The sequence below is a fragment of the Nansenia antarctica genome, assembly GCF_963989245.1.
Source record: "Nansenia antarctica genome assembly, chromosome: 1".
Classification (NCBI taxonomy): domain Eukaryota; kingdom Metazoa; phylum Chordata; class Actinopteri; order Argentiniformes; family Microstomatidae; genus Nansenia; species Nansenia antarctica.
The window spans coordinates 18,370,170-18,389,833 of NC_137674.1; the positions used below are offsets into that span (position 1 = coordinate 18,370,170).

At 43.9% G+C, this 19,664-nt stretch overlaps 1 protein-coding gene across 3 annotated transcripts; it reads right to left on the reverse strand.

Annotated features, from left to right (window-relative positions):
* Nucleotides 1-8,864: 8,864 nt before the first annotated feature.
* ncoa4 (nuclear receptor coactivator 4) lies at nt 8,865-18,966 on the reverse strand (the record flags this gene model as incomplete). 3 transcript variants are annotated; one of them, XM_080544797.1, is made up of 10 exons in its annotated part: nt 18,841-18,966; nt 16,347-16,473; nt 15,888-16,028; nt 15,668-15,756; nt 13,063-13,171; nt 11,655-11,741; nt 11,022-11,153; nt 9,619-10,719; nt 9,338-9,430; nt 8,865-9,213 (listed from the first exon to the last, which is right to left on the reverse strand). In XM_080544797.1, exons 1-10 carry the CDS (start codon nt 18,879-18,881, stop codon nt 9,208-9,210), a joined length of 1,926 nt encoding a protein of 641 aa, XP_080400923.1. In that variant the 5' UTR covers nt 18,882-18,966. The 3 variants fall into 3 exon arrangements, with proteins under 3 accessions (XP_080400923.1, XP_080400925.1, XP_080400924.1); XM_080544799.1 differs by lacking the exon at nt 18,841-18,966 and adding an exon at nt 17,794-17,922; XM_080544798.1 differs by lacking the exon at nt 8,865-9,213 and having other exon boundaries at nt 9,332-9,430.
* Nucleotides 18,967-19,664: the final 698 nt, after the last annotated feature.

A 19,664-nucleotide genomic window follows, 5' to 3' on the forward strand; every position in this document is an offset into this window, starting at 1 on the left:
TAACACAGCTTGATTTGTGAGCCTGCTAACAATGTGAAGTAGTGTTGTAGTTAACTAGGTAGCAGTGGTGATTACTCACCCAATCCATTGCGTTGCTATTCTGGCTTGACTAGCGAGTTTGTGTTGTGATTCTCAAATTGAAACGTAGAAACGTTGTTTCAAAAGAAAAGTCATTTTGATCATCCGATCGTCACAAATGTTACTGGAACTCCGCGACGGACCGCCTTATAAGACATGCATTTGTGGGAGATGCAGAGAATTGATCAAGATAACTGTAAACAAGCTGTATAGGTGGCGTAATAAACTTAACTGTAAACAAGAAGGTTTTTTTCCCTTTCCATATTTTTGAATAATAAATGTGTGGACTGACGATGTAGCGGAGCCTAACTTATTCTAATAATTGTTTAACATACTTTTATTCTGATAATTATTCCCCGCTCCTCCCAGGCATACAACGTCACATTATTATTTGATTGGCAATATTGTACCCTACTTGAGTGAGAAGTTAGCTACACATTTAACCTGCTAGCTAGCAAGAGAAAAAGAAAAATGTCATCCAAAGGTCTAAAGAGGAAGGTTGACGGTGAAAACAGGGCATTTAAAGCGGAATGGACAGAGAACTATGCGTTTATCCTACCTGGTTTCATTAATGCAAAGCCGATGTGTCTTATCTGTAATGAAGTTGTGGCTGCTTGCAAAGACTATAATATTAAGCGGCACCACGAGACGGTGCACCTCGCTGCCTGATTGTCTGTCCCTGTGTCATTCACTCTCAACATGGATAAAAGTACAATAAGCATTCTTTAGGTGGTGGTAGATTCTCTATTCGGACAGTATAGCCGCTATATGTGGGAATGTCGGTCCGATATTGTAAAAAAGAAAAAAGAAAAAAAGATGTGGATTCTGAAAAAAATCTGCTGGGCCAAATATTATTGGTGATGGGCCAGCAATGGCCCACGGGCTGCCTATTGCCGACCCCTGCTGTAGACCATTGATTGGTCACAACATCGTCATCCCATGTTCCCGAGTTCACCGCTAACCGCCATTTTTAAATACCACAACAGATTTCGCTTTCGGAAATGTCATTAACTTTTTCTGTAATTACTTATTAATAAAGATTTGAAAAATTATGATAACCATCTCATTATCTTAGTTTAATGTCATTTCAATGCATCATAGAACTTTTCTTTACAACAAGCATAACAAAAAAAACGCTATTATGGCGATGTGCTGTGCCTATGCTAGACCGTTCCACAGTCCAACGCGCTTCTTCATCCCCCTTCTAAAACTGCCATTCCCCCTTTTCATCCCGTATGTCATTTTATCAATGAACATGGTATTACTGTTATTTCAACAGACCAGCCATTTTCGCCGTTCACTCATGAGCCAAATGCTGGTAGATTCGCGTCTTGCTCCCTTTAACACATGTCGGCGTAAATTACATTGGTAAATGACTGGTTGCGCGATCTACTAGAACTACTAGATCTACTAGAAGTGAAAGCGGCAAGTAACAGGCACGTAACATCCATATGCTGTATAAATAAAGATATTTGACTACCAGCAAGACACCTGAGCACTCGTATCTATAACAAACGCGGAGATTGTATGAGCCCCGGCGTCAGTCAAATGGAAGCGTCAAGCACAGCCTTTCCGTAGAAATACATCGCTCCCTGTCTAACGTTATATATCTAACGTTACATGTTTTAAGGCTGATCTGTGCATGATAGTGCTGCATTTTGACATAATTCTAAAGGCTAAAACACTTTGAATGGAATAGATAGGAGGAATTTATGGAACGCATGAGCATGACACTTGCGCAGAGTTCATCTCGCATTTCCCCCCGTTGATGTGACGCTATAGCTGTAGGCACTTATTTAAACGAAAACAACCCGCAATCCAATCCGAGCAGTTGTTATTATGTAATATTATTGATGGATGTGCCAAATTCTTTTTTTTTCCAGAAGTATCTTTATTGGGTTACCAATACCAAATAGACAAATTGTTGAAAGTATTCAATGGATGTGCCATTTTTGATGGAGAGCAGTGAGCGGATGACTGGATGTGAGCATGTAACGTCTCATGTGGCCCCTGAAGTTGTGTGACATCACTTTAACAACAGTGCTGAAGTTGGACTCAAAAGCCAACAACTACATCCGCAAGTGGCTGGGCCTTTCCCGCTGCCTCTCTAATACAGCGCTGTTTGGAAGAACCACACTGAAGCCCCCACTGAAATCCATCAGCCTGGGCTATAAACAGGAGAAGGTGAGACTCGTGTTCGAGCTGAGAGACTCACCCAACCCGTTTGTCCAACAGGTTCTAGGTTCGCACAGGACGCAAGTGGGATGCCACGCAGGCAGTTGACCAGGCCATCAATCGCTTGAAACACCAGGAGATCGTCTGGGTGCTGCAGCCAGGCAGGACTGGTTTTGGATGGGGATCAGCACCCAAGATGTGGTCCAAGGCAACGAGGAAGGAAAGGAAAGATCTAGTGATCTCCGAAGTCGTAAAGATCGAAGAGGAGTGCTACAAAATCAGAGCCGTGGGCCAACAACAGCAAGGAAGGTGGACAACGTGGGAGGCTGTGATCAACAGAGCCATCACATGGAAGGATATGTGGAGGCTGCCCCAAGCAAGGCTGAGCTTCTCGATCAGGGCCACCTACGACACCCTTCCCAGTTCCCGGAACCTACACCTCTGGTACGGCACAGAGGAGACCTGCCAACTCTGCAGCGCCAACAACCCAAACTTGCGACACATCCTCTCTGGATGCAAGGTGGCACTGACGCAGGGTCGGTACAGATGGCGGCACGACCGGGTGCTGCGCAAACTAGCGGAAATTCTGGAAGCACGCAGACTGGAATCAAACAAGAGCAGCCCAGTCACATCACAGCAGCGGATCCAGTTTGTCCGGCAAGGGGGAGAAAGTCAGGGCAGCAGCACGAAGCAGTGGTCCCTCCTGTCTCCTGGAGGAGAGTGGAACATGAGAGCTGACCTCGATCGACAGCTGAAGTTCCCACACGAGATCACATCAACCTCCCTGAGGACAGTCATCATGGCGGAGCTGACCGTTCCATGGGAAGAGGGGATGGAGGCTGCCTTCGAGAGAAAGAAGGAAAAGTACACAGACTTGGCAGCTGCGTGCTCGCAAGCAGGGTGGAGGGCAGTCACCTATCCTGTGGAAGTTGGGTGCAGAGGCTATACAGGAACATCTACACAGCGGCTCCTGAGGTCGCTGGGGATCACAGGATCCAAGCTAAGAAAGGCGCTCAAAGACCTGGCGGAGGAGGCTGAACAAGGGAGCTTCTGGCTCTGGCTCAGAAGAAAGGACAAGGCGGGGGGGAAAGAAGGATCCTAGGGCTGGCTGCAGGGAGTGGCAGGGAGACGTCCCTGTCACTGCTCCACCACCTTGAGATGTTCCGGGATTAAAGGAGCGAAACATCAGTGAAGGGTGGCTCCCGGCTGACGACCCTGCAGTCAGCCCACTGGCACCGTCGGAGATGCGACAGGCAGCAATGCCCAGCAAGTATACCCACCTGTGCTTTCATCTAGAACTGAAAGCGGCAAGTAACAGGCACGTAACGTTACATGTTTTAAGGCTGATCTGTGCATGATAGTGCTGCATTTTGACATAATTCTAATTGCATTTCCCCCCGTTGAGCTGTATATCGGCACTTATTAAAGTGAAGTGCTCTTATGACACGTAACTCCTCCTACAGTCCCGGGTCACTCCAGGTCTGTTGTGTATAATGGAGAAGCGTTTCTGAAAGTACGGTACGGGTAGGATACAAATGCGTGCCGTGCCGAGCCGTACCGCGCCATAAGTAAACACCTGAGAAGGCCTGAGAGGCCCCCTAGGATTGCACTAAAAACACAACCAGAGACCCAAGATATGGGGGGGTTGTCAAGGGTTCATTTATGCTGAAACGCACATCAGTGCTCAACGCTGTGTTTGAATTGTACTTTGCTGCTTCGAGGAGAAGGGTGCATTGTTAATAACTCATTGTCTTATCAAATGATGTCATTCAGAATAGTGATTCCTCTGTATAACAGTGATCTATTGTTGTTGTTTTGTTGCTTTGTCTGGATTACAGAGGAGAGTTTGCAAACGTCTTCAGTAAATCACTGTTGACACGCTTGAATGTTACTGTCTAAAAGTTGAAAGGTGTATTTCTGAAGTAAGAGATGTAGATGCTTCTTATGGATATCAACATAATAAATATGTAATTCCACTGCTTTGCATGTGAATGTCCACTTGTGTGCTGTATGATTCCAAAAGAACGCACTTGTACAGCGCAAATCAATTGAGATTCAAATCAATATCAGTTGGTGTTTTCAATTGTCTAGTTTTCTTATCTAAAAATGAAATGTCTTACCAAGCCATCTTGTGATATAATGTCACATACACTACAATTCAAATGCTAACATATTACCCAAGAAAGAGGAAATGACTGAGTTATAAAATATGAGCGCTCTGATTATTGTCATAATTGAAACAATAGAATATTTGTATAGCTGTTTCAATGGTCAGTGTCAATTGAATTCAGCCACGTCCATTTCATAAGATACGCATAAGGGTCTCAGAGGTCCGTGTGTATTGTTAGCATTGGCAGCATTACTTGTTTTTTCCTTGTCGGTTTCCCTACACTCAATTCCAGAAATGTTAGCTCAGCACTGTAGTGCCTCAGTGACAGGTGTTGTTTAGGCCATGGGTCATTGAGGTTGTCACATGCAGGAGGAAACAAAGCAGCCTGTGTCTTATTGTTTCATCAGAGGGCAGAGAGGGAGGGCAGGTTGCCCTGGAGACGGGCAGGGTTTGATGTGTTGTTTGTCAACTGTACATGAATGAATATGGAATACATTTCTTGAATATATTGTAATGGTTATGGTTAGAGACTGGTGTTGTGTAGAGACTGGTGTTGTGTAGTTTGACTGGTGTTGTGTAGAGACTGGTGTTGTGTAGAGACTGGTGTTGTGTAGAGACTGGTGTTGTGTAGTCTGACTGGTGTTGTGTAGAGACTGGTGTTGTGTAGTTTGACTGGTGTTGTGTAGTCTGACTGGTGTTGTGTAGAGACTGGTGTTGTGTAGAGACTGGTGTTGTGTAGAGACTGGTGTTGTGTAGTCTGACTGGTGTTGTGTAGAGACTGGTGTTGTGTAGAGACTGGTGTTGTGTAGTCTGACTGTAGTCTGACTATGAATGCATTAATAACACTATAATGATGTAGTGATAATGTATTAATGCATTAATAACACTATAATGATGTAGTGATAATGTACTAATAACACTATATTTCTGTAGTAGTAATGAATGCATTAATAGCACTATAATACTGTAATTGATGCAGTATTAAACTGTTATACCACAATATTAACACAGTAATAATGTAGTGATGACACAATAATAATGTAGTAATACTATAATAATGCAGGAATAACACAGTAATAATTCAGTTATAATGCAGGAATAACAGTAATAATGCAGTAATAACACTGTACTTAATACAGTAAGTATAGTATAGAATACTATGTTCTTTTTTACATTTTTACCTTTTCTTTACTTTTTTCACTTTATTCTTTTTTCCCCCTATGATAATAATATCACACTATACTATATCGTATTATCATACTAAGGAAAAAGTTAATGAAGTGAAAAATAAAGAAATAAATAAGAACATAGTATACATACTATGTATGAATGTTTGTATGAATGTATGTACAGTGGGGCAAAAAAGTATTTAGTCAGCCACCAATTGTGCAAGTTCTCCCACTTAAAGAGATGAGAGGCCTGTAATTTTCATCATAGGTACACTTCAACTATGAGACAAAATGAGAAAAAAAATCCAGAAAATTGATTGATTTTTAAAGAATGTATCTGCAAATTATGGTGGAAGATAAGTATTTGGTCAATAACAAAAGTTCATCTCAATACTTTGTTATATACCCTTTGTTGGCAATGACAGAGGTCAAACGTTTTCTGTAAGCCTTCACAAGGTTTTCACACACTGTTGCTGGTATTTTGGCCCATTCCTCCATGCTGATCACCTCTAGAGCAGTGATGTTTTGGGGCTGTCGCTGGGCTCAACTCCCTCCAAAGATGTTCTATGGGGTTGAGATCTGGAGACTGGCTAGGCCACTCCAGCACCTTGAAATGCTTCTTACGAAGCCACTCCTTCGTTGCCCGGGCGGTGTGTTTGGGATCATTGTCATGCTGAAAGACCCAGCCACGTTTCATCTTCAATGCCCTTGCTGATGGAAGGAGGTTTTCACTCAAAATATCACGATACATGGCCCCATTCATTCTTTCCTTTACACGGATCAGTCGTCCTGGTCCCTTTGCAGAAAAACAGCCCCAAAGCATGATGTGTCCACCCCCATGCTTCACAGTAGGTATGGTGTTCTTTGGATGCAACTCAGCATTCTTTCTCCTCCAAACACGACGAGTTGAGTTTTTACCAAAAAGTTCTATTTTGGTTTCATCTGACCATATGACATTCTCCCAATCCTCTTCTGGATCATCCAAATGCTCTCTAGCAAACTTCAGACGGGCCTGGACATGTACTGGCTTAAGCAGGGGGACACGTCTGGCACTGCAGGATTTGAGTCCCTGGCGGCGTAGTGTGTTACTGATGGTAGCCTTTGTTACTTTGGTCCCAGCTCTCTGCAGGTCATTCACTAGGTCCCCCCGTGTGGTTCTGAGATTTTTGCTCACCTTGTGATCATTTTGACCCCACGGGGTGAGATCTTGCGTGGAGCCCCAGATCGAGGGAGATTATCAGTGGTCTTGTATGTCTTCCATTTTCTAATAATTGCTCCCACAGTTGATTTCTTCACACCAAGCTGCTTACCTATTGCAGATTCAGTCTTCCCAGCCTGGTGCAGGTCTACAATTTTGTTTCTGGTGTCAGCTCTTTGGTCTTGGCCATAGTGGAGTTTGGAGTGTGACTGTTTGAGGTTGTGGACAGGTGTCTTTTATACTGATAACGAGTTCAAACAGGTGCCATTAATACAGGTAACAAGTGGAGGACAGAGGAGCCTCTTAAAGAAGAAGTTACAGGTCTGTGAGAGCCAGAAATCTTGCTTGTTTGTAGTTGACCAAATACTTATTTTACAGAGGAATTTACCAATTAATTCATTAAAAAATCTGACAATGTGATTTCCTGGATTCTTTCCCCCCATTCTGTCTCTCATAGTTGAAGTGTACACCTATGATGAAAATTACAGGCCTCTCATCTTTTTAAATGGGAGAACCTGCACAATTGGTGGCTGACTAAATACTTTTTTGCCCCACTGTATGTATGAATGTATGTATACGTGTCATATACTATATACCACTATAGATATATAAGTGTCATATACTATATACCCCTATAGATATATAAGTGTCATATACTATGTACCCCTATATATATATATGTGTCATATACGATTGTCATTAAGGGATGAATGGTGGAATAGTTTTTAATTAGATGACAAATGATTGACACAAGATTTTTGTGACTTGTATTCTAAATGTAATTGTTAGTGTTAACTGTTTTGAAAAGTTAGAATACCGTTTCAAGAAATGGAAGAACATACTGTAATAATCTACTTAAGTTATACAACTTGATTGCAACAGCAGCACTATTTCTTTGCATGCCATCAGCGACTGATAATGCTGTACTTTGCATTTCAGAGTCCAACTGCCAATGCTTGCAACATGATCTGTGCAATAAACAAAGTTCAAACTCAAGACTTGGTTGATGAAAAGAGGAAGTAAAACTCAATGACTCAAGATTTAGTTGTTGTTTTATTAAGTTAAATATGGTACATGTATCAAAGCAGAAAAATAATCATATGGATAGGTCTACTTTGTTAGTATAAGCATTTGCACAGGCCCCCTAGATACTCAATCAAGCACCATTGATAATGTCCTTCCTCTCTTCTCCTCTTAAACCTCTGTGAATGTACAAATGGAGAAGCATCTTTGCTCTATCCTCTATGGGGAAGACATCTACAGAGGTATTATACAGAAATACCAGTGGTTATCAATAATAAGAATGTGGTATGTAATATAATTATAATTATTAGACAGTTGATGTTACCTTCAGTTATGTCATTAAGAACAGGTAAGCTGTTACAGGTCAGAGGGTGGGTTGACACCACAACAAAGCTATATCAATATAGTGTCAATATGTGCCATACATACGACAGACACAATGTCTTCAGATTGTTTTAATTTCACTGGTATGTAGGAGACAAGCCCACAAACAAAGACAAACCTGGACTGAAACACAGGTTTGCACTTGCAAAAAGCAGTCGGTGAATACAGACTTTAACAAAGTATCCACTAAATATAATGAAGCAAACTTCAGGCACATGAAACTCTTTTTTGAGTTTTGTTCGTGCCTACATCAAGGTAGTATTAATAATAATAACAATAATAATTCATTAAATTGATATAGCGCTTTTCCGAGGCTCAAAGACGCTGATTGGAAAATTAAAATGTCTGTTCATCATTAGAGTTACCTCTTTGAAGCTGTTTCAGGGAAAGTTATACTGGTGCTTAAAGCCAAACTAATATTCCACTAAAACAGACATAAAGATATGCATTGAGGAAACAAAAATAAATGTGTGAACAGAAAGCTTACATTTAGCTACTATTGGTTTGGTTACTACTCTTAATTGAGTAGGAGAAACAAAAACAGACAACAACATGATCAATTGGCATTGTCATACAGACGGATGGAATTCTGTGGGGACCACTACAAGGATCCGTCACCAATAGTGATGTGAAAACTCCACCACATTCTACAAAAACAAGCATTTCTAAAAAATAAATATATTTTTTCTTTCTGTCAACCAAACCCCCCTCCCTCTTCCGCCCCCCCCCCCCAACCCAAAGGAATCGTCTGACAGGAACATTTGGAGAATTCATACGACACTGCGAGTATAGAAGGCAAATTAGAAGGCAAAATAGAATTCCATCATTTGCACAGTAAAAATGCTCAGATCGCTCAGACTGTCAGCACCGCGAACCCTCGTCACTACTAGGAACCCGGGCCGTGGGCCTCTAAGAACTACCGACACAAAGAACAAAGACCAAGGCAGCGGCAGTCCCACAAGAGCATTGGCGAAAAAGGCGATTCATTGTAATTGTGTGCGAGGATCAGCATTTAAAGTGGCTCAAAAAAAAGTAATCCAGAAAAAAAGTGGAGCTAGTGGATAAAATGTTCACATCTGGAATAGAGAGGGGAGAGGAGGAAATCAGGTCAATCTGGTTGATACAGGAACACAGAATTAACAAACTGGACCACAATGAGAATCCCCTTTCAGAGGTACGGGTGAGGAGGGAGGTTCATACCTGTATAGGAGCCCTGTGTAGCCACTTGTCTTTGTCTCCGCCCAGTTTCATACAGGAAAATAGATCACATACTGTGGGCAGGGCATGTCTCTCCTGAAGCCAGACAGAGGAACATAAACGCAGCAGCGTCAGTAAGATCACACCCTAGTTATTAGAAGCGGTCATTATTTACCTACTGATTGATTTAGCAGTTAGCCAGAGATTACGGAACTAAGAACGCTACCCCCGCCCCCCCCCCCGGATTGAGTTTGGGCCATCGTTTTCGGGAACTGTGTTCTTACCTGAGCTTGGACCCTCTTGCGTAGAAGCCACTTGTCCTCCTCTGCTTCTGTGCTGGGTTTCTCCTGGGCCACCTCCTGGCTCGGTGTGGCGGTGGTGCTACTCAGAGTCTTCTCCGGGGCGACCCAGCGGTCTGGCTGGAGCGGCCCGTCGAAAGGGTTCTCCGACTTGGGGCCTCTGAACAGGGAGCTGTGCTCCTCCCGGCTCGCCTTCTCCTCTCCCTGGGCGGCGGGCGGGAGCATCCAGGCGGAGAGCGAGGCCAGCGTCGGGGAAGGTGTGGAGGCCGTGGACTTGCCGGGTTGGAGCCATGCCTCCAGGATGGCCTGGACCTTTTGCTGCTGCTCATTCTGGTGGAAGCCGGTCAGCTTGCCGGGGCTGTTCTTGTCGACGGGGACCCCGTTCTTGTCCCGGCCCTCCTTCTTGAGGAGCCAGGATCCGAGGGCTTCCTTACAGCAGTTCTCCTCGCACACGCACTGGGAGAAGGTGGCGCAGGGCTCGTTGGCTTTGCACACCTGCTGGACCGGGATGGCCTGCTGCAGCCAGACCTCCACGGGGCTCGGGGTATGGGGTGTGCTGGCGGGGGTGGTGGCTGCGGGGGTGCTGGCGGGGGTGGTGGCTGCGGAGGTCGGGGGGGACTTCAGGCAGAAGAGTTTGCCCAGGTTCTCGATCTCCACCGGCTTGGTGCGGGTGGCGCAGCACGAGCCGCAGTCCGATTTGAGCAACCACTCGCTGGACGTGAAGCCCTCCTGGAAAGGCTTGAAGACCGGCTTCCACCTGTCGGTGTCAGAGGCCTGGCAGCTCTCTGGGGTCTCCGTGGCGGGGGCAGCGGCGGTCGCCGGGGTGATGAGCCAGTCGCTCAGCTCCTCCTCCACCTCGGCGCTTTCCTCTTGACCCTCCATTTCCTCCTCCTCTTCTTCCAGAGCCACGATTAATTCAGACTCGTCGATCTTCTCGATGGAGAAGGTGGAGCCGCTGCTGCAGCTGGAGTTGCTGTTGGCCCTCTCTCTGACGGGCGTCTTCTCAGCCTGCAGCAGCCACGTCTCCAGGTCCTTCAGCTGGCCCCAGGCCTTGTGGAAGTCGAAGGGGATCAGCGGGCGGGTCGACTGGGTAGCACAACAAGAAGAAACCCGTTACTCCACACTCAAATTATAGGTAGCCGCTTCAGTCTGTAATAACGCCTGTATACTACAACTTCAAGTTACAGGTTTAACATGGGAAGCTTGGAAATGCTCGTTATGGGTTGGAATTGTAACTCGAGATTCGCTCACTGAAGTTGAATCCTCGCGACAAAGTTGCATAACAAAGGTTGTGGTTATGCGCGCGGACCTCAAGTTAGGATTACACCCTACGTTTCTAGGTGTAGTAGTGAAACATCCACAACAACGTTGACGTCACCTGGCCTCACCTGAATATCCCTGGGGGTGATCAACCAATCCTGTGGGTTCTTGCTCGACTGGTATCCAACCGGAGCACCGGTCACCGGGCGACTTCCAAGCAGCCAGTCGGCGAGAGGTGCTCCCCATTCAGACTCCAGCCTCTGCAGAAACAAGCAAGCGTTTTACTTTGTTGTATTTCACGGGGTTGCCACACCTTCTGAAACATCAAATTCAAGCACCTTTCAAGGACTTTCAAGACTCAATTCCCTGAAATTCAAGGACCCAACACAGCATAGTTTGAGACAGATCTAGATGAGAATTGATGTAATAGGAACTATCCGCTCAGACAACAATTAAAAAGAGAGGCTTGAATGTGTGAACACTAGATGGTCTCTTGCCTTCTCTACCACAGCACAGCAAAACAATATATTGTGAAATATGTGTAAAGTGAAGCAATACAGAGACTTATTTACTAGTTGACGAGCTAAGTAAAAAATGTTTTAATATATATATATATTATTTATTTTTTTATAGAGAGAGAGGGGGGAATTCAAGCACTTTCAATGACCCATGTCTATTTTCAAAAACATTTAAGACCCTTTTTTAAGGGTTTCAAGGACCCGTGGGAACCCTGAGTATGTGACGTCACCACGGTAACAGACCTGTTTCTTGGCTGCCAGTGGACAGGTCTGGCGTGGCCCGGCCCGGGTGCTGCCAGTGGAGGCTGGAGCGGTGTTGTCCTCCATGGGCTGGGGAGGAGAGAAGGACGTTAGGAACGTTCCATCCATAGTGACGGGACACGTAGGACGTGTTGCCGTGGCAACACTGTAAGGGGCTGTTACACACAAGACTGAGGTACAAGGCGTGCCGTCCCTGTCAGCTAGATGGGCAGAATAACCAGTCGACCACACTAGATTATGTAAAGCTGTAAGGTTTCCCCCACCTCAAAAATAATGTCATGTCCTGATAGACATCTCTTGGTTTTGAGGAATTCAATAATTTGAATAAAAACGAGATCGAATCAGTCAAATCAGGTTGATAATGCTGTTGTATAGGGGTGTAACGGATCACCTAACTCACGGATCGGATCGTGTCACGGATTTTGAGTCACGGATCGGATAATTTTTCGGATCAACACAAAACATATATTTTTTTTAATAAAAACAACATTTTCCTTGAATTCTGTAAAAACACCACTTTTAATGTGTGAAACAAAAAAACAACATTCAAGATGTCAAAACTGATATATATATATATATCACATATATATATAACATCTATATATAACAACATATATATATATAACAACATATATATATATATAACATCACTGCTGCAAAGTAACAGAGTACTTTTTTTGTGTGTTTACACAATCACCCAGGCTGCTTAGCGGGTGATATGACGTGATATAATTGGGACAGAGATGAGTGAATGAATGTTGTTGTCAACTCAGTACACATGCAGAGAGTGAGAATAAAGCGCACATGATTGTTTTTCTACCGGTTACATTTGAATGAATGAATGGTCTTTATTGTCATTGCTACAGTACAGGTACCAAACAACGAAATTTAGGAGGGGTGGCTCCCCTGGTGTTAGGGGGAAAAAAAAAAAAAAAAAAAAAAAAAACGATTTTGCTATTGATCCGCGGTACACATGCGTTCCGAACCGTGGAGGGCGATCCGAACGGATCACGGATTATCCGTGATCCGTTACACCCCTACTGTTGTATAGACAGGTGCTAGCCCAACACTACAGGCGTATTCTAGTTCTCGTAGTCAGGCTTAGTTACACATTTTAATCTTACAAAACACACCATGTAATACCGTTTAACAGACCTATACAAAACATATCAGTTGACTGTGTGTGACTGCCACTGAGACACTGGTACAGTGCTTTGCCTCCATGCTACTAATAACCAAGTACAGAACCCTGCTAAGAGCAGATAGAGAGTCTTGGCATTGTGACAGTAAAGAGGCTCAGTGGGTAAATCCACAGCTAAGTCCAAACGTCTGCCACTGGACTAAATCCAGTCTTGGGAGAGGGGCGTCTGTGTAACAGGAGGTCACGTACCTGGGTGGCAATGTTCCCAAAGGAGGTGATGGCCTTGCGCAGGGAGCGCGTGTCAGCCTGGAAGCTCATCTCAGGGGTTTCCTCTGGCGTCAGGTTCAGTGAAGACATCCTAGAACACATGGTGCGTTCAGAAATACGCTCTGGACATCTGACCAGCACTCAGATAATCAAATAATAATAATAATAATAACTTTATTTGTATAGCGCTTTTCCTGCAAACGTTGCAGCTCAAAGTGCTCAATCATTTTAATTTAATGATTTTGTAATTTAAAGGCAATATTAAAACGATGGGTTTTATAATCTTAATTTAATTATTTTGTCATTTAAAGGCAATATTAAAAAGATGGGTTTTTAGTCTTGATTTGAACATATTTGCTGAGGTTGCATCCCTAATGTAAACTGGCAGTGCATTCCACAATTTGGGTAAAATTGAGAATGCAGCCTCACCAAATCTCTTCTTTTGTACATGTGGTACACAGAGAAAACCAGCGTCAGAAGACATGAGCTCTATTGGGCTGATATGCTAGCAAAAGGTCTTTCAAATATTCTGGTGCTATGCCAGTGAGAGCTTTATAAACAAGCAGAAGGATCTTGAAATCTATTCTGAACTTAACAGGAAGCCAGTCTAGAATTTCTAAAATAGGAGTTATATGAGCTTGTCTGCTTGTTTTGGTTAAAACTCTCGCTGCTGCATTTTGGACTAATTGCAGCTGGCCAATAGCTTTCTTCGGACCAGGAAGGAGACTGTTACAATAGTCCAAACGTGTAATAACTAAATTGGCTCCCAGTGAAGAAGAGAGTGAAGTTCAAAATCTGCACCTTTGTCTTTAAAGCTCTCAACAGTCTCGCCCAGCCCTACATCAAGGACCTCCTGGACCAGTCTTCCACCTCAAGGCCCAGGCTCAGGTCCGATGCCCAACTCAGCCTGAGGGTCCCACGCACCAACCTCAAGAGGAAGGGTGACCGTGCCTTTGCGGCAGGGTTTGACGCTTACCTTTTCCCCAGGTAGCACTGTGCTACCATTTCAAAAAATTTAGTAGCACACCAAGAATTTCAGTAGCACAATGAAAATTGCGCAATTTTCGTATGACGACAACAAATTATCATTATCATAACATATCACAATTATCATAACCGGCTCTTGGCCGTAATAAAAATGGAGACTCACACAATGTAAAGCGGAAGTAAGAATATTCAACAGCTTTCTCAAGGGGCTTGTTCTGAGCTGACATGAAAGCTTCCCTGCATTTTACATGTTTGCGAGACAGACCATGTTTTTTCACTGTGTCGCGTTTCAGCTGTGCATCTCCTGACACAAACGCGGTCTTTCCAGCTAACTTCATGTGGGCGACACACCACTTGCAATACATCTTCCCTTCCTTCAGCAACAGCCACGGGAAAGATGTTTGCCACTCGGCACTGTACCTGTAGACCTTTGTCACTTTTGTCAGACCAGACTTCGCGTTGGCAGTGGCACCGCCATTATCACCGCGTGGATAATGACCTTCCCCCTCCCCTGACACACTTTCTGACCGGGCGCTCTCCTCCTCGCTTTCCCCGTCTCTGTTTTCTTCATCACTCTCGTCTCCAGCTGTAATGTTGACTCCACTACCCCCCTCTACCTCCTCTCTGTCTGGAACGGTGCTAACATTAGCCTTGCTAAAGTATGCCGTAATCGGATTCATTTTAACAGCGGTCTTTTTCTGACAGGATTTTCAAATGTAAATGCGCGCTTGTTGTGCTTGCGGGTCACGTGTCTGTTTTTTTTTCTTCTGTTTTAAAAGGATTGCATTGGTTTAGATGCGCTGTGATCTTATTAACGAACATAAGATTAAATGACATTAGTTCATTTTTTTTTTTTTTTTTTTTTTGTCGCACTGGTGCGATTGAATGTATTCCAAGTCGCACAGAAATATATTCACTCGCAAATGCGACCAAAACAGTCGCACTGTCGAACCCTGCTTTGCGGTGATAGCACCGACCCTGTGGAACGCGTTCTTCTGCCATCAAGTTTGCCCCCACTCTGGACTCCTTTAGAGCCAAGTTAAAATCCCACCTCTTCGTCAATGATGTTCCCTAAGTCTACTCCCTATTTGTTGTCAATTGTATCCCTTGAGATGTACGTTTAAGTCGTCGGTGTCTGTTTGCTTTCTGTGTTCCTTGTCCTTGTCTTTATCTGTTCCTTTACCCGGGCTGCGCCCCGGGCCGATGTAAAAGTTGGATGGGGGGCGCATTATAAATAAATGTAACATAACATAACACTTCTGCATCAGCTTGCCGGAGACATTTTCTACGGTCCCTATGACATTGAACCCAGTGTGCGCTCCTGCTCTCTTATAGAGAGTTTACGAACGAAGCCACAGACAGAGCCGTGAGGCTAACACTTCAAAACACTCTCCACCGTTCTTTACGTCGCCTTCTCAACATTCAAGTTCTAACCTGTGACTGTGTTTAACCGAGAATTACAGAAGTATTAAAGAGAGACTGCAATGACGTCTTGAGAGCCACAACTTCTGCCAAATATCATCGACTGTCAACAAGGTGTGCGCAATCATCAAACTCCCAAACAAACATTAAATCCAAGAGGCCTTTTATTCACACTTACTTCTCCATGCAGCTAGTGAGCTGGTTGGCCAGGTTGTGGCTGTTGGAATTCTCCAGCTGATGAACGAGGATGTCAAACTGGCCCCGGAGCTGTGGGCAGGAGAGACAACGACAAAAAATAATCAGCAGCTGTGTCCGGTGGTAACACGAGGAGAGTCACTGCAGTGTGAGGCTCAGATGGGACTATGTAGACAAGACGCAGGACACAGCAGGACACACACCCAGTGAAGCTGCTGTAGCTGTGACTGCAGAGTCTCTCCTTTCAGCTGCTCCACCAGGTCGATCTGCTCCAGCAGCCAGACCTCACGCGAGCGCATCGACTCCAGGTGTCTGCTGATGCACGTGTGCAGCTGAGCCTTCACCTGAACAACAGAGACATTTGGGTGAATCCAGAAGATCTGAAGCAATAAACACAATCTAGGTTGAGTCTTTAACGTCTTAAAATACACACACACACACACCCTAATCTCACTGTTGCTCCCTAGGCCTGTGGTAACTAACCAGAGTGCTTAGTCCTAAATCCCTGAAAACCACTGTGGTCTGACTGGGTGGTTCCTGATCCAGCAGCGGCACACAGACATTGATCCAGCTGGGGTTTCATGCCTAACCACTACAACCGGGTCATCCCTAGGTGGGGAGCTGTGTTGGGGTACAAACAAAGGGGGCCCTTGATCTCTCACCTCTCTGGAATTGTCCTTGAGCTGGGCCTCCGCCTGCATCACCCCGCCAATGGCCTCCTCCAGCTGAGAGCGGGCCTGCATGCACTGCCTGAGGGTGGCCTTCTCTCGCTCCTCCACAGGTGACATCCTGCACAGAGAAAGACCGTTTTGTTACTCAATTAGTGTCATTTCTTTTTTCACTATTTTAAAATAAATCAATAATTATCAAGCATAGTTTCATCTTTTTTCCTCCCACATCAATGAAAGAGATTAATCCACCTTGGGTCAATCAATCAATCAATGGTTTCTAATATTGTGAATTGTGAATATTGTGAGAAAGAGGATGCTCGATAGATTAATTTGAAATAAAATGCTGAACAGCCTGAACACGGTGTGTGGAAATGTTTTGCGGTGAGAAACGACCACACCAGCTTCCCCTTTCTTGCCTTCTATCTTTTTTGTTCAATTTCTTTTACACCTCAAAAATAACTTTATTTCAGGGGAAAACACTTCTCAAACTCCTTAAATGCAACAAGGTTGCATACACAGATTAACACCATCACCATGCCTAGCACAGCTAGACAGATCGTAGTCCACAGGAAGAAACAGTACTTAAAAACAGAATTACTGTAATTACATACTGTAATTATTTGCATGAGTGTGCACATTAAAGCCTGCCCTTCATTATGTTATTATCGATTGGGCAATGTACAGTGGACTGGCCGTTAGGTCTTAGTTTTGCACAATACAAGTCCAAACCACATACCAAGTCTTTCAACATAAGGAGCCAAAGGAGTGTCTATTCAAAGCCAGTGCAAGCTAGTCAAGTAAAAACATTTACAGATAAACACATTGTCAACACCTCTTGTCAACTCCTCTCAGAATTGGTGGGGTGAGACAATATCGTCTCACTTCCCTTCTGGTGTTTTCATGCAAATTAGTTTTTTGCACAAGTAGCATGGATCTGGTAAACAACGACCACTCTCTCCCAGGGATCCAGCTATGCAGTCATTTCTGAAATGTCTATTCTCCTATAACCAAGTGATCGAAGTATATACAAAAGCTATGCCTGCAGAGAAGTCATGCTAGGTGCCATTTGACCTCGGGACACCAACTTCAACCTAACCACTGCATACAGAACTTGGAATAAGCGAGATCATAGTATGTATGCATTATATAACGGTTATCCTCAACTGGCAACTAACCTACCAAAGGATCAGCTGCTTTGTTGCGAGGGCCAGCTAAACGTGTATGCACACTGCAAATGACATCTCCGCATAACCCTCCTTCATAAATAACAGGGTGGATGGATCAATACATCTAGGCTATGTAAATACAGGTTTCTGATAACGATCGGTCTTAGTTTCAACAAGACAATCTGCAGTAACACCAGAGTTGCCGTAAGTTTACAAATGGCGTATTGATTGAATGTTGTCCGTAAAGCAAACCACCAACTCCAAGGTCATACCTCATGTTAGCGTATATCCTATGACACGAGATGGCTGTGGGTTTAATAATCTCCTCCACGGTGTTGTCTGTGTTCCTCTAATCCCGGTAAACAAAAGACACTGACTGGTTTTATTGCTTCTGCTTTCTTTATGGAGGCACGAACCCCGGCTGATCGCTACGTCATCACATGCCGGTGTTTCCGTCACGCCGTCAACCATCATTGGTTTAGCGATCTGCACGTCCACAGACACACTAGAGCAGGGAGAAGCCAGGGGCCTTCCAAGGGGTTTAGAGACACACTAACAAACCGTGACGTTAGAATTATAAGGTTCTATCTCCATTTTTGTCAAAATTTAGTTTTTATTTTATTTTTATTTTTACATAATCTGATCCATTAGGTGTTTATTAATGCCTGTGTTTTTAAAATGTTGACATTTTTTGAGTTAGTAATTCATAAAATACAAAGGTTCCATCTCACAAAACATAATGGAATGTAAAAACGTTGACGCTCAATATCTCTGAACTACCCTAAACGGAGATAGAACCTTATCATTCTAAGCTCACGAAACGCGAGTCAGTCCGATTTCTTCCGCCCACAATGACAGAAACGTGCTATAAGATGAATCCATGTGTATTTAGCTAGCTGGCGATCTTCATGACCAGTTTCCTCAGGTACAGGGTGACAACAGTAGACAACAGTTCTATCTAACCACATCTCGTGTTATCTCCATACACGGTGGGCAGCTCCGTAGCCTAGGCTGAGTAACTAGAATAGTCAGTTACTATTATACTAACTATAACTATAATAGTAAGCTAAACTAAACTAGCTTGCAACACGTGACATTAAACCGATTGAGAACAACAAGACATGTAGATATAAACACATAATGTAGCTAGCTAAACAACATACAATAACTCACTGTTTCATGGTTGAATGTGCTATTAGTCGTTAGCCACGTTTGTTTTGGCTAACTGGCCATGGTTAGAATGGTTAGCGACATAGCTCCAACAAGGCGAAACTAACGCGTAGGCATGCAGCTGCCGCAGTGGCACCAAGCGAACTTACCCTGCTGCCCCTTTGACATGCGCTCTTGACTTCGAATACATCAACTTTATGGTTTTCTCTTAATACAATGTACGGTACACTTTGAGAAAAATAACGAGCCTGTAAATCTTTACACCTTCAATGTCAGCAGGGAACCAGCCGTGGGAGAACGTCAACGTATTTACGTCACCATTTTTCCCCCGCGTCGCCGACGTCACAACTTTCGAGGAGAATTCAAAGAGGACGCATGGCTGCCACCTAGTGACAACAAGCTGTCACCCCATAGATATCTAGACGTATATCTCTCTATCATAATATTGGTTCCCAATGATTCCAGAAGGATTCCAGAAGGACCTTAGTCGAACTTGAGGATTGACTTAGTTGACTGACTTGAGGGTTGACTGGGTATTTTTCATTTGAGTGTTGATGCAAATGTGTATGTGGTGGTGGAGTACTGATATAAAAGCAGTGGCAGTATATGTGTTGTTTTGAAATTGTATTTATATTGTGGACAGGGTACACATTGCAAAAGAGGCATTGGTCTCGGTGTATTTTTCCCGTGTAAGGTTAAATAAAACAACATACATTTACAGCCACCGGAAATAGATGGGCGGAGTTTAACTATTGGAGTCTACGTCACGATCGGAACATCTGTGTTGTCTGAGCTCCGCGACTTCATACAGTCGCTCCGCGACTTCAAAATAAAAGCGCGAGTTTAGAGATGAATGGAAAATGATGTGAATATTTTAGTTATCTATTTTTTATATATATAATATATAAATAAATATATAATTTTTGCTGAAATATCGATTATTATTAGCCCAAAAAAGGTATATACTATTTCG